Here is a 15069-nt window from a genome sequence, read left to right on the forward strand (position 1 = left end):
AAGTGTGAAACCCAGCAGGTTCATTTTGACTTAACTCACCGATCGGGGACCAAACATTTTCCATATTAAGAAATTACTTTCATTCACAGTTTTCAGACTGTTTTTTTTTTATTTTTATGTTTGGTAGATCATTGCACATGTGGTGGAAATGAGTGCAGAAGTTAGACAGTCGTTCAACGGCATCACTTTATTATCAACACACATCCACTTTGGTATTTTTACCGAGACAACACTCACACGACAATGAAACAGCATCAACATCGTCATGTCATCATGTTTAAATTTGACTGCTCTATTGTGAATAATTAGGTTGAGCCCTCCCACCACCATCACCACCACTTCCTTTCACATTTTGTTCTAGTTGACTATTTTTGCATGCTTCCCAGTGTACAGACAGAAATGTTTTGATGTGCTTGGAACTGCAGCGGTCTTCATCATTTCAGCTCCTCGGTGGAGGACATGGAGGCGTCCGAGCCATCAGGACACTCCTGGAAGGAAGTGGGGGTGGGGGGGGGATCATGAGGCAAGAGTGACCCTGATAACGATCAGAGCCCAGAGAATTTATGTCTAGCTGCTCGCAGAGCTCACCTTCACGTTATCGAGCTCTGGTCTGCCTGGCAGAGACTTCTGTGAGGGAAATGCCTGCAGGGAGAGGCAAAACAGGAATCAGGAGCCTGGAACCCAAACAAGGTTTTTTATTTATTTATTTTTTTTAATTCATTGCTTACCTTCTTCGTCTGCTGCACCTCCTCTGTAGATTTGGACCTGTTCTTCATGTGCTTCTGTGGTGAGGTGTTGGTTGGACCCTACGCAGACACACAGACTTGTCATTTTGAAATAGACAAGGTCAGAACGACCTGAACAAAATGTTTCCAAAGCTCTCACAGACCTCGTTGCTTTTCTGGTCCATGGCTGCTTCCAAGATTCACTATCAGTTGCGTGCTGGTGTAGGTTCAGAAAGCCGACACTGACGTTCACTGACTGAAACTGCACAAACAAACACGAGGGAGAGCAGCGGTGAGAAAAATAAAACAGACAAACTGTGTTGATTGATGATTAATGATTATCAACCCACATTGATTTCTATTGATGAGTTTTATTTTGGAACCAATCAAAGTAACTGTGAAATCCCATGTCAGCTGAACAGTTACGGTCTCTCCTCACTAGGTGGCAACATTGATCTAATAACTACCCCTGCCACCGCTTCACTGGTAAAATCGCTCAGAATTTCTTCTGCACTGTACTTCACATATCATTTAGATATACAGGTGTTTTTTTGATTCCCTTCATGCAGGTGGATAACATACTTTGTACATACACACTCTCCACCTTCAATACATATATAAAACAATCTGTTTCAACCAGTCTACTGGAGCATTTATAAGACAGAGGATTCCTATTGGTTGCGAGGGTTCATTTTACCCACCAATTGCTAGCCAGCAGCAGGCCGACTGGCTGTGGCATTTACACTGTTGCCAAAGAGTCCTGTAAAAAAAAAAAAAAAAAAAAAGCAAGAACGTGCTGTCCAAAGAAACACCGAGACAATTTGGTTTTAAATCTGTCCTTCCGTTAGAAAATGCCACTCAGTTTGTGACATAACAGCAGCGAGGCCCGCAGTCATTACCTCTCGTTCATCTTCTCCGGGTTTCTTTTTTTTTTTTCTTTAAGGGAACCTGGTCTTCTTTCACCCAAATGCCTCTGAAATCCAAATGCCACCCAACGACCGACTGAAAAATACTTTTCTTCTGGTACTTGGTACTTTACGAGTCCGGCATCCTGATCCAGCCGTCAGACAGCGGCCGGTGAGCCGTCAATCACCAGCGGTGCCCTGAGACCCGGGCCTTGCAAAATGAAGTGCACTCACCCACTTCAACTCGAGCTGAGTGCGTCCAGCCTATCAGGCCAGTTATGCATGCACATAAATGCTGGTTGAGTTGGCATGCCGGCCTAAAAGACTGCCGAGCTCCCTGCTCCGCCTGAAAATGTGCCTCACAGTTGGTGGAGGATAAACTTGGCCTGAATTCAGTGGCAAGCCGCGAGCGTTGTCTGACCAGCTCTCACTGGGTGGAGAAGAAAAAAAAAAAAAACCCAGACCAAGTGGGACTAACCTCCCCTCATCCCGTCTCCACCTCTGCTGTCCTTCATCACTGTCCCTCAGTTAGGTGAGCAATCTCATCAGCCACTCCTCCATCCATTACTCCGCATGATCAAACAGCCCGACGACGGCCAAGGTGGCATTAAGTTAAAAAAAAATAAATAAAACCCTGCACGTACAAAAAACCAGTGCGTGCACAAATGCGCAAACTCTTCATACATTATTACGCTGACACGGCCACAGAGGCACACACGCGCACACAAAAAAGCAACTCGGGGACCTAAAAGCTACTCAGGAAGTCTTTCTGCAAGGATGGGCACACTGAATACGTAGCACTCTTTTCCGCCCTTTTCCCTCCTCAATCCTCGCTCGGACCAACAACACAGAGAGAAGCGATGGAAGAAAGTTTAAGTAGCCAGCTTTTACAGTCTGACGTAAGCATCTGCATTAAGAACGAGAGGAGGGGGGGGGGGGAACTACTGTAATACTGTGCAGGAGATTTGGATCCAAGGCCGGGCCAGTCGGTGGGTCAACGCTAATTAACTCCCAACTAAGCTGGCTAGCAGGACAGGGAAAAAAAAAAAGTTTTTAAGCCCCATTTTCAGGGAGTACGGCAGAAGGACAGCATTCACAAGGGCGGCAGAGACATGCGAGAAGAGTGCCTCTGAGTTGCTCATCACCGCCGTGCACTCCTTGAACAGAGCGAGATTAGAGATAAACGCTCACAGGTGGTTTCCACTGTTTTGGTTCAACTGATGACCCATAATTCTGGAGGTGAAACGGAAACCTTTCCCCAACACCCGCTCACATCTGTGCACTGTGGCGCACGCTAATCCAAATCAGGAAGTACGTAATTACAGGGCCAGGCATAATGAACACAAATACACTCTCACGTTGGGTGCCTTGAAGAAGCGGAGTGAGCACGTGGACAAAAAAAAAAAAAAAACTATGCCAAATTTACTCTTTTAACTACAATAAATGGCTGTAGTTTGTCAATAAATACAAATATTCACATCAAGTCCAAAGGAGCCTTACAGCCCTAAATGGCTGCCACCCAGTGAGACGCCACAGACTGAGGTTGGTAACAAACAAGTGCAAGAGTAAAACGGCATGGTTCAAGGAAGCCTTCCAAGTGTTGTAGCAATTAAATTATATCAGCGTGAAACACAGTTGAATCATTGTTGATACATCAGCTGTAGCCAGGTAAGTTCCCCAGCATTTTTTTTTTTGTTTTTTGCTGAAAGGCTACAAACAGAGGGCTAAATATTCTTCTTTTCTTTTCTTTTTTTCTGGAGCTCTGAACAGGCTGTGTAATTTGTAGAATTATTGTCCGACTCTTACAGTTGAGTGCAGGACTGAAAAGGATGAAAAGGATGTGACAATGGATATAATACGGGGCCTTCACAAAGAACACCGTTTTCTAATCGATGACAATGACGACGATGATGGGCTGTCTGTTCTGCTCCAGAGCCACACCACACCTCCACCCCCACCCTTAGTCAGCGGTGGTCGACCGCCTTGGATCACAGCTTGAACACCAGCGTTTCACAGCTAGGCCAAATTGTTTCTTCAAGAAGACACCTTGTTGAGTGAAAAAAAAAATGAATAAACCCAATGAAAAGTAGTGCATCGGTCTGACGGACGCGTTCCGTTCAGCCTTGCTCATGCTCTCCTCCGCAGGCATCTCCAAGGCACAGCCAGTGCCTCGAGGAGCTCCCGTCAGCAGAAAATTGTGAAGGGAATCCACTTCAAGATAACCTGTGATCTCTGTTCAGAAGGAAGTGTACCGGGGGGGGAAAAAAAATCCATCATCTCAGAGAAATTCTATGAATGAGGCTGCGGTGGGTTCTTTTTTTTTGTCACTGGCAGCACGAGGCAGTCAATCAGGCGGAGACGGGCTGCGAGTGGCATACAGACGAGAGTGAAGGATGGGAGCGACGGCGGAAGGGAGGCACGTCGGTGCATCGGCTGAGCTGAAAGAGCCTTTTAAGAAAATATAAATGGTGTAGTAGAGGAGGAAATTCACTCACCTTCTCCCTCCTGCCTGCCTGCCTGCCTGCTCTCAGCGGGGACGTGCAGAGGAGTGGATGGCATTCCTCGTCTCACTGCCGCCTTCCGAGAGAGCACCCCCCCCGCCCACCCGCCCACCCCCTCGTCCATTCACCGCTCTGCCGACGCAACACTCATGCACGGAGGGAGGCGCGCGCGCGCGCAAAAACCCAAAAAAGCCAGGTGTGTCAATCACAGAATGTTTGGGTTTTTTTGCATTAGCTGTGGGTGTTCCAAGACAAGCTGCAGATTTGCAGTTATTTTTTTCGCTCCCTCAGGTACAGTCAGCCTTACCCATCCATTAGTGGGGTGATACAGACTGTACCAAGGGGGTGGTGGTGGTGGGACATACACTGTGACACGCACTCTGCTGGCATCATCTATACGTCTGACCATGACTCAAGTGGTTTTCAACGTAAAAAGCAAGCAGAATAAATCCTCCCCATCATGGTCCTGGAGGAGGAGGAGGAGGAAACACCTTCCAGCAACAAGTCTGCAAAGAGATTAGGACAGCCATTGGCTAAGAGGTCGCGCTCGGTAGCCAATCAGAGCGGCGGAGTGGCAGATGACGTCGGCGTGGCAGCAGGAAGAACGGCAGCTACGAGATAATGGAATCGCCGCTAACAGCGAGTGACACCTACACAGATACGGATCAGACTTGCCTCAGACAGCGTGACTCACTGTCGCTCCACCGGGGACAGTGCAGAGCACTTTCTTGCTACAGTTCCTTTAAAAATCGCATCACGTCGCATTTTCGTCAAGGTAGAACCCCCCCCCCCCCAAAAAAAAAAATAAAAATACCTCACTAAGCTGTCATCACAAAACGCACACCAGGCGGCAGGGACTCGCAGGTCATTGTAAAACATTTTAATTAACCATCTAATGAACTGCGTGTGGGAGCGCGAGATGATGAGCTGTACATCTGGAGCCTAAGGTTTAGTCTGAGCGGGCAGAAAAACAGGACTTGACCAGCTGGGGCTTCTCCAGGTGCTGTCCAAAAATTAACACAAAGTATTTTAAGCACCACAAACACACACACGCAACAGCAAGCAGGCAAACTAAGCGGAAAATCAGTCATTCGACATATTAAAAGTTCATCAAAGTAGAAAAATAAAATAAAAATACAATAATGTTAATTCATTCAATTGTGCAATAAACTTCAAACTGGACAGCTGAACAGTCCTGTGAAGAATCACGCTCTTTGACAGAAATGACACATTCAAGAAGCAAAAGCAGTGTGAAACAACCTTAACGGTCCTGCATCTCAGACGAGGCTTCAGCCAACACACCAACATCTTTTCAATAAAAACTTACTTTACAAAAGCATTTTCTCAAGAGACATTTAGTGTTCTACAATGACAGTGAAGTCTTGCCATGATTTCCCTCACTTGTAAACAAATTATTTTTTAAAAAGTGCATCAACATTTTTTTTTTAACAACTTTTTTTTTTATGCAGTTTGCAGTGTGTGTGTCACCAGTTCATCAAACTGCAGTTTCCTTCAGGTCTTTGGCTTCAGATTTGGACTCTGGGGATTTCTCTGCTGTTCCTGCTGATCCAGATCCTTCTGTCACTGCAGTGGAGGAGCTCTCCGTCTGCTCTTCCACCGCCGGCGGTTTCCCCTGATCTAAGGACAGCTGGAGGAACCGCGGCAGCTCCAGCTGCTCTTTAGTCAAGAGGCCTCGCTGGTCATCCACCCTGCAGCACTGAGCCCTGGTCAGCAGGTCCAGCAACCCTAACACACACAGACAGACACACACACAATCAAGAAAATGCCTCCACTTTATAACATCAAACACCTGAGTATCATTAGCATTTCAACCTGGGTGGCCTGGGAAGTTGATGGTTTCCTCATCATTAATAACAAAAAAGACAATTTCAATTGTGTGTGAAGCTTTAGTCGCGTCACACAAAACAGCTACTTTCATTAACTCCGATATCAGCGAGGCTGAAAACTCTAAAAAGCTCCAAAATGCTGTGTTGCTTTTTTGTAACTATTAAAAACATAGAATTTCAAGCAGAGATTCCAATTGGAAGAACATAAGAACATTGCGATGATCTGAGAGTCATAATGGGGAACCTTTAATCAAGATACTTCAATACATTTTGGGGGAGGGGTAACGCTGTGTGACTACTCTGAAGTCAATACTGCTGAGATGTCCTACCGTCCATGTCACGATTCCTTCTGGGCCGCAGCTGCTGAGGCTTTGGTGGCTCCATCTGCAGTGAGGACACGGCATGTCATATCAGCAACATGCAGCCATTGTAATCACTTACACAGCAGCGTTGTGAACACTAGCAGTCACCTGTGTGGCTGTGCCTGAACCAGGGCCTATCGAAGAGTCTCCACCTGCATAAAAATATATATTGACACAAATGATCTAAACAGTCATTTGGCTTCAGTTATAAAGAAAAAAATACGATTAAAAAGAAGCTGCAAGCTTTCTCTCTTTCTTTTTTAACTATGATGTTCCCAAATAATATTATCTTGATATGAGACACTAATTGAATTGCAAATGCTTACTGCAGGGAGCAGTGCAGAGCATAGAGGAGGCAGGAGCACTGATCCAAAGCAAAGTTGGCTCTGCTCTCTCAGCATTTGGGACAAACAGACGAGTGAATAAAGTATTCAAAGCAAACGGCCTCAGATGGCCTCGCGCGGAACAACACAGAGTCACGCTTGAAGCGAAAGAGACATTAGGATTAAACATCGCTATCAAAGGGAAATATTAGAGGAACATTAAGGTAGGGAGAGCAGGGATGTGCACACAGCCCTCCTTTATAACATCCATTTAGACATCATTAACGAAGGCACAGGCAAGGCTGACGCAAATGGAGAATATGTTCGAAACAAAGTAACCCACGAGGATGGAGCACCTTAATATAATCAAAGTCATTTAATTTACTAAATGACCAATTAGATTCACAGCCTGCCAGTTATTTTCCTTGGGGGACGAGTGTGGGTGCTATTGCATTATGCAAACATGTTCCCTCTGGTCCACCGAGTCAGTAAGCACTTTTCAAAAAAGGTCAAATACATTTACCTTGGATTTTGTCAAGGCGGAGCGTCTTATTGGCCAGTTTAAACACACTAGTGCTCATGCTGACCTGCTCTTTACTTCCAGCCTAAAAAAAAGGGAGGTTGAGACGTCAATTAGGGAATGAATCTCTTTTCTTATTAAATACACTTTGCCTGCTTAGTTTGGCTAATTTGAGTGGCCTTTCATTTGACAAAAAGACAATGGTGAGAATGAGGAGACAAAACATGTAATGTCACTAAGCAAACAGTCAGCCCCCAAGATATTCTGACGTCAAACTACAATTCAACATAACAACAAAAGTCAAACCTTCTAGAATGGTTTGCATTTTGCGAGCTAGCATAGCGTCTTCTACAGCACATTCTGGGTTGTTGATGAACAAACACAACGGACCTCTGTTGCCTCATTTAAACGCACTCACAATGGTGACGACGACATCTTTCTGCTCGAGCTGGTGTTTCTGCAGCACAGCAGAGAGGGCGTCCTGCAGCAACTTACTGGACTTGGCCATTAGCCCAACAGTTTTATGAGTGAAGGCGATCTCCAGTCTGAGAAACAATAAAACATACTTTTTATTTTTTATAATTTTGTACTCCTAATCAACTGAAGTCAACAAAAAGCAGTGTCATGTTAAAAGATGCGTCAAAAGAGACAAAAGTGGGGGGGGAACAAAAGACTACAATGGTTGTTTGGTGTCAAAACTGTCTCTGCCTGAAAACAAACCAACCAGCTGCTTTGTGTCTCTGCTGCTCTGCTCCTGAACAATCCGGCTCCATCAGCCTTGAAATGACAGCGACATTTCTGTGTGGAACTACATAACATCTGGCAATTCAATGTGGTTAGCACAAGTTTTGTTTGACTTTACTCTTCTGCTGTTTGAACGCCTGCACATTCTCCAGTCTATTCTCAATAGCTACAAAAGTGAAGAGTTGGTGGTTTGACACAGCAGTTTTGAATCCAGCAGAACTATGGAAGGCGATAAAGTGGCCACAGTAACAATTAAAACCACAGCAATTAGAAGAGGGAAAAGACACAAACAGCTCAAGTGCTTTGTCTGCAGCAACTGAACTGAATTGTAAAAAATACATGAAGTCTTGTTCAGTGGGAGTTTCTGCTTATAACCCCACGATATATTGAGAGGCTGCCAGCGTGGCTTCCCGTTTTGGTGTGATATTAAGAAAACCGCTGTCTCGTAAGCATGGTGGGGAAGGAAGCACTCAGGAAGGTGACTCACGCAAATGTCACCCTCAGCTCCAGAGTGACCTGCTGGTCTCTCAGGATGGTGCAGTCCTGGTCCAGCGAGAGGGGCTGTTGAAGAGGGAGCAGAGCGTTTTAAGGTCTTCTCAAAAAGCACTGAGATAATCTGAAGAAATACAACAATTACTTCAAATGAAATGTAAAATATGCAAGTAAATGTGTTAGAATAATTACAAAAAAATTATTATTTCTCACTTGTTCCTGTCACAAAACAAACAAAACAAAACAAAACAGCCCTGAACAGCATTTCACTGTGTCGGCTGTAGGTGGTGCTGTGTGCAAAGCAGTCGAGCCCTCCTCACCTTGTCCTTGCCATTCAGATAGATGACGACATCTTTGAGCGGGAAGGCTCTCTTCTCGCACAGGCTTGCCAACATGTCCTTGATGAGTTGGCCATTGCGTGTGGGGGCCAGCGAGGCGCTGCCGTCGGGCAGGTAGACGCAGCAGTAGCCCCCCTCAACCCCCAGCCGACCCCCGTGTTCTGGGGAGCAGGGACTGGATCTGCCGTTCTGCAACAGTGAGGAGAGGGAAAAAACAACAAAGGTAAATTCAAAGCAAAAAAGATTGCTTGCTTTTCAGCATCATAAAAGTATAACAAATATATTGTGAACCAGCAGCAGCAATACTGGACGTGACTTCACTGACCTCCATCTGCCTGTAGAGGGAGCCAAGCTCCACACTGCTGTTTGACTTGGCAGACACCTGCAGCTCCTTTCTGGACAGTGCACCATGGTTGATGGATGCATCTGTTGTTACCAATGGCCAGAAAGACGAAAAGAAGGGGGTGCCAAGAATGAGGTAAAGTCATATAATGGACGCTACTGCTTGGCACGAACCCAAAGTCAGAGAGACACCGACCTCCCCAGGATCCTCTTTTCTGGTGCCTTTTCTCACTCTTGCCTTCTGACAAATAGCTGGAGTTTGATTTCTTGTTCTGTTGCGAGCAATCCAAACGAAATTGCTATTACAAATCAAATAGAGCTACTTGCTTCCCCTTTGCTTTTCTTATTTATTTATTTTTTTACCTTATTACTTGTAGAAGGACTTCTAGTCACCATGTCCTCCAAGGATCCAGTTCGGTCTGGCTGCAGGAGAAGTTTGCTTTCCACACTAGCCAGGGTGAAGCTCTGATACAGAGGAGAGCGCACAAACCGCCTGTAGCTGTCCATCTTCATCAGTTTGAATATCTGACACCAAACAGGGATCAAACACTAATCAGCAACGCTCAACAGTTTTTTGTTCACAGTATGAAAGGAGGAAACCGTTATCAAAAGCTCACCTGTCCTTGAGCCTTGTTGAACATATCAGGCGTCGGCCGCTCCAGGTCCTTCTCCTCCGTCTTGGCCGTGTCATCGATGTTGACGGAGTAGGGGGCGCTCTCAGACAGGTAGCTGTTGTAGATGGAGCGAGCTTCTGCCTTGAGCTGAAAACAACAGCTTCATCAGACGGGCCGTCATTCAAATCGAAACCGTGAGTCACATATAAACAAAATGTATGACCTACATAGACATACTGTGCTGATTGGCCCTGCCTGGTGAAAAGTGGTTTAGCAATAACATTCATAACCACTGCCACTATTAAGGTGACAGTATATAGGAAGGAAAGGAGGAAAAGTCTATATACACATTAGGAAAAATTGGGAAAATGTCATGAAGGGTTTCAGTGAAAGGGGCAGAGACCGTTCAAGTTTCACCATACCTCATTCAAAGAGCCAGCAGGGATCTTCCTGAACTTTTCACAAGCCTGCCAGAATAAAATGTTCTCTGCGCTCACTTCAGACATCAGGAAGGTCTGCGGAGAGAGAAACCCGACGCGCGTGAACACAAGTGGCACAGCTCGACAGAAACACCATGTCAAACTGCTCCTCTTCTGCTCCCGAGCCTGTTGAGAATCGCAGCACGACGCAAGGTCGAGTGCAGCTCACCGTGAAGTGCTGGACTCCGCAGGGGTCCTCCAGCAGCTTCTCGAAGGACACGGCCCAGCTCAGCACTCTGTTCACCGGGCCGGACTCCCCGCCAGGGGTTCCTGGAAGGCTGGAGCTGCTGCCTCCGCAGCCCCGTGCAGACATGTTCAGTTCTGCAGCACAGCCAGGGTACAAGCACACCCATTTATCAGCAAGCAAACATTGACTGACAGCGAGACCAAATGGAGAGATTTCCCTCAGAAACACACTTTCACGCACAGACATGCACAAGTGACTGGAAATGCTGGTTGTTCGCGCTTACCTCCGTCTGACACTGCCTGGCTCTGTGTAGTGAGAGAGAAAAAATAAGACACACAGACAAACAAATATTACTACATGCATCCAAGGGTAATTTGTGTCAACATTTCCATGCTCAAATTGTAGTGAAATTTGCAACCGTAATTTAATAAAAGCAAACATGAACTCCAGAACAAATAGGACTTTTTGTGCATAACATGTAAATAAGCTGCCCACGCTGAGCGTGTAAAAAGCACGTAGGCGAATATTTAGGAAGTACTGTGTTGACGCCTCGCGCTTTTTGTTTCTTCCTGTTTGACAACTGCTGCCATTCAAGACTTTCACAGGAAGTGGTCGACAATTTGATGACAGTGGGCGTCATTCAGGTTTTACAGTCGACAGAATCAGGAGTATTTTGGAGTGTAAACCTAATCACAACTTGATGCTCTACGTTTCAGAAACAACAATCACTCAAGAGGCCTTGTGAGTGATTTGCATGCTCCTATTTTTTTAAAAGGGCGTTTCTTCAGAGTTTGTGTGCCACTTTCAGCTGTAACGCATCCACAGGGTGCGATTGTAACAGCAGTCTTATAAACAGCAAGAAGGAAACATGCAGCCAATAACAACTGTACAGTACCATGAGGTTAAATATAACATTTAGGAAGCTACTGAGGCAAAATCACCATTTATAATTAAATTAATTCCACTAGTTCCTTTTTCACTTTAGCTTTACTCACGTATACATTTTCTATTGTCTCTGTGTTTATATCCAATGGTTGACATACTGGAACAACATTTTGCAGCGCCTGTTGTTTTCCCTTGATGCTTGATAAGAGTTGGTGCCAACACGCCTGCACCATAAACAGGTCATTTACTTAATATTTTGATGAGGTGCGCTCGTTGATGCTCAGTGACTGCTACTGCTGCTATAAAGTGTCATTCCATAAGGCTCCTTTGTAAAACATGGCAAAGGTTTTATTTGCACAATTTTGGATTTCCTCAATCAGGACAATGATAACTGATGATGATGCAGACTTTTGGAAATGTGTGGTTGACAAAATCGGACCAAAATGTGAAGGGATCTGTAAGGTGTTTTCACTAGCCATGCAATGACAACGGCATTAGTAGGGGTGACCTACCAGTGTACCCATTCATACTATGGTCTAGTAAATAGTCAAACGTTTGAGGCTGCATTGGATGAACTCTTGCTAAATACTGAAAATGTCAATAAATAAGAATAGAGCCAGTTATCCCACCCTAATGTAACTGTTAAAAACCACACACACACACACACACACACACACACACACACACACACACACACACACACACACACACACACACACACACACACACACACACACGCTCTGCTGTGGACCAAAGTGACAGTTCTTGGCAACTTCGCCCAAATAAGGTGAATCTGGCCCGGTTGTTCTTCAGATGTAAAGGCTGCACTCCTTTCACTTTATTTTTTGTTCGTCAAACTCTGGCCCCAGAAACGCAGCATGTCAGTACTTGCAGAGCCACCTGACGGGAGGGGGAAAACACATGATCCCGCACTCCACAACATGTTGTAAGTCAGTGACTTCACATTCATCTTGTTTGCACAACTCTTCAAAAGCTTTCTTTGAAAACTCAACAGAAGACAATCGAGCGTGAAGAGCAAGATTGTAACACGCAACCCATCTCAGGAACGTCCGCAACATCACACAAATTATTAAGCACGCTAATCACCAACACTCTTGGGCCTTTGAAACGCGTCTTTAATTAACACCCTTTGGATTAACGAGCCAAACACAGAGGCATTCTGTTCTCACATTAAAGCCAAGTGAGACTACACATGACAGACTGGCAAAAAGCACATGGCTCAGTTTCTGCCTTCTGCTCTCGAGGCAGGTCGACTATTTTCAGTAGCCACCAGCGGTAGCCTTGCTGCCAGGTTGGCTGGTGCTGCTGAGGAGCCGAGACAGGCAATGGAAGCCAAAATTGAGTAGAAATAAACAAACAGAAGTGCTTTACGGTCCTTGTCCAACGCTGGTGTCAACCCATACCAGTCGGAAAGCAAGGCGAGTGGTCTTGACTTGTCAAAGGCCACTTCTCCTTTCATTACTATTACGACAAACTGAGCCAACCTCTCAGCTACACAAATGCAAATTGTCTTGTCAAGTACACTTTGGCTTAACGAGACACTGGAGTCAAACTTGACCTTAGCAGAGACGCAGAAACTCACCATGTGGCCAGCAGGACTCCCTCGAGCGTTGCCGTTCTTCGCCATGGTGGCCCAGACACCTGACTACCTCCTGCTCAAGACGACGACACAATGTGTACAAAGCGAGGGGGCCACAGAGCAAGAAGTGCTCCACCCAGACTTGATGCACAAAGGCAGAAAAATTCATCACTTTAGGCCTTCCTGTCACTTCCTGCCAGAAAGGGAAGTCTTGCCATGGCAACAACCCACAAAAGAGGAAGTGCGGTTACTATGATCAAACTCTTCTCAGCCCGTCTTGAGAAACGCTTCACTGTGGGAACAGAGATGAGCCAAATGCCAAACTCATAATGCCTCAGTCACTCCAGGGCCAAGCGGCTCCAGCTGTTCAAACCCAGAAGCAGGAATCTGTCTGTGGTCGACTCACTCTTGTTGGAAGCTCTTGTTAAACCTACACAAGTTATGTCATTAAAACAGCAAAACACAAGCATAGTTTTAAAGGAGTTCATCCCTCCACACATTAGTTTAATTAGAAAAGTCAAAAGCGTTAACGTGTCTGTGCGCTGGGATTAATTCCCCCTTTCCACATCATTAACCTGTTTAAAAGCACAGTGAAGAGAGCTTGTGTTTTAACTTGAACAAAAAGTAGCAGCTCAACAACATCAACATCAAGCAGTGTCAATCGCACTGAGTGCATGTACCTCCAGTGTGTGCTGCTGTGTTGTGTCGTCGTACCTTCTGGCTCGGTGGTGTGCTAACTGCCACAGTGTCATCTTGTTGTTTCCTCCGCTGCTTTTTAGCAGCGACTTTAACCAGGTGGGAGAACCTGTGACAAAACCGTCTTAAAGCTACCATGTTAGGCGGAACAAACACATTAAAGTGAGAATCTTTCCACAGAACGCTGTTCACGTTCACAGGCAAAGTTTGGCCTTGACAAGCCGGGCGCACACGAGCTAATGCTAGCCAACAGCTGCAACGAATTTAGCCTTAATTAGCCGACATGACAGGAACTGCTGTAAATGGCCAAGACTAAACTTCTTCTTCTTTTCTTTTTTTTTTTAATCCTCGTGATTTTCTTCTCTTTTTTTGTAAAGTCAGACACTAAGCGTACTCGGAGTCACTTTGAACAAAACCATAACAAATCTGAAAATCAAATCATGCCACATGACTTTCCTACCATTCCATGTTAGCATTTAGCCTGTTAGGTTAATTAATTTACTTATATTACATGTACACATATGTTTAATCAATTAATAGTGAATAATTATTGTCAAAAACATAACATCATTAGAAATAAATTGTGAAATGAAGATTTTTACAATATACTATGACATTAGAAGCTTTGGCGTTTTATACATATATATATATATATATATATATATATATATATATATATATATATATATATATATATATATATATATATATATATATATATATATATATCGATCTTATATACATATATATAAGATCGATATAAAAACTCTGACCTGAACGATGATGATGATGATTAATAATATGCTGCTGCGTCACAGTGTCACCAGTAATTTACGTCCTTATCAAAGAATGATCCACAGCACCCTCTACTGGCTGCCACTGGGAATTGGTGACCATATTGTCTTTGTTGTCATGTTGTCTTTGTGCTGGAGTATAATTTGAAATCTTCAGTAATTTTCCAGAGCTATTTATCAGGAGCAGTTAAAGTATCTCCACTCCCAACACACACACACACACACACACACACACACACACACACACACACACACACACACACAATGACATTGTTCACCGAATAAATAATGAAATATTTGAATTATTTGCATTCTTATCTGTGCTTACCATCAGTTCTGTGGATGCAAACACCTGCAGAATAGGCAAAGCATGCAGACCTAATCAAAGGTCGAACAGGGATGTTTCACTTCTTCAGCATATCTGTTTTGTTTACTAACTATAAGACCAAAACAGTGGAATTATCATTTTACGTTTAGGTTGCCTACACGTCTAATTTAAAATCAATGTGACGACATGAAGCTTTTACAACAGAGAATGGTTTTGAGGGAAATATTTCTTGATCTTCTTCTTGGTCTCGTCATAGGTAAGACACTTTTCCTGATGCCAATGTTTTTATTCTCTGAGAAAGTGCTACCTATTTCTCCTGATTTATCCATACGGTCTCTTTACACCAGCTGCTGCCTATTCCTGTATTCCTACCCAATGTATGAGCTG

At 44.5% G+C, this 15069-nt stretch overlaps 1 protein-coding gene across 4 annotated transcripts; it reads right to left on the reverse strand.

Moving 5' to 3' along the window:
• Positions 1 to 4996: 4996 nt before the first annotated feature.
• rgs14b (regulator of G protein signaling 14b) lies at positions 4997 to 13922 on the reverse strand. Of its 4 annotated transcripts, none has more exons than XM_076032972.1 (15): positions 13579 to 13922; positions 10663 to 10684; positions 10362 to 10513; positions 10136 to 10228; positions 9717 to 9860; positions 9463 to 9624; positions 9296 to 9371; positions 9083 to 9183; positions 8740 to 8946; positions 8415 to 8488; positions 7602 to 7728; positions 7187 to 7268; positions 6449 to 6492; positions 6308 to 6362; positions 4997 to 5877 (listed from the first exon to the last, which is right to left on the reverse strand). In XM_076032972.1, the coding sequence occupies exons 1-15, from the start codon at positions 13696 to 13698 to the stop codon at positions 5627 to 5629; spliced, it is 1710 nt and encodes a 569-aa protein (XP_075889087.1). In that variant the 5' UTR covers positions 13699 to 13922; the 3' UTR covers positions 4997 to 5626. The 4 variants fall into 4 exon arrangements, with proteins under 4 accessions (XP_075889087.1, XP_075889088.1, XP_075889089.1 ...); XM_076032973.1 differs by having other exon boundaries at positions 13545 to 13921; XM_076032974.1 differs by lacking the exon at positions 13579 to 13922 and adding an exon at positions 12868 to 13047.
• Positions 13923 to 15069: the final 1147 nt, after the last annotated feature.

This window comes from Nelusetta ayraudi, unplaced genomic scaffold (genome assembly GCF_046127955.1).
Source record: "Nelusetta ayraudi isolate G7.1 ecotype Tasmania unplaced genomic scaffold, CSIRO-AGI_Nayr_v1 ptg000039l, whole genome shotgun sequence".
NCBI lineage: Eukaryota > Metazoa > Chordata > Actinopteri > Tetraodontiformes > Monacanthidae > Nelusetta > Nelusetta ayraudi.

What these genes read in the sequence shown, in the direction of transcription:
- rgs14b (XM_076032971.1), bottom strand. Translation starts at nt 13,033, where the DNA reads ATGAATTTTTCTGCCTTTGTGCATCAAGTCTGGGTGGAGCACTTCTTG. An exon ending in CCCTCTACAGGCAGATGGAG is followed by an intron (nt 8,947 to 9,082) that starts GTCAGTGAAGTC and finishes TCACTGTTGCAG; the next exon opens with AACGGCAGATCCAGTCCCTG. An exon ending in AAGATGTCGTCGTCACCATT is followed by an intron (nt 7,269 to 7,601) that starts GTGAGTGCGTTT and finishes CCTTTTTTTTAG; the next exon opens with GCTGGAAGTAAAGAGCAGGT.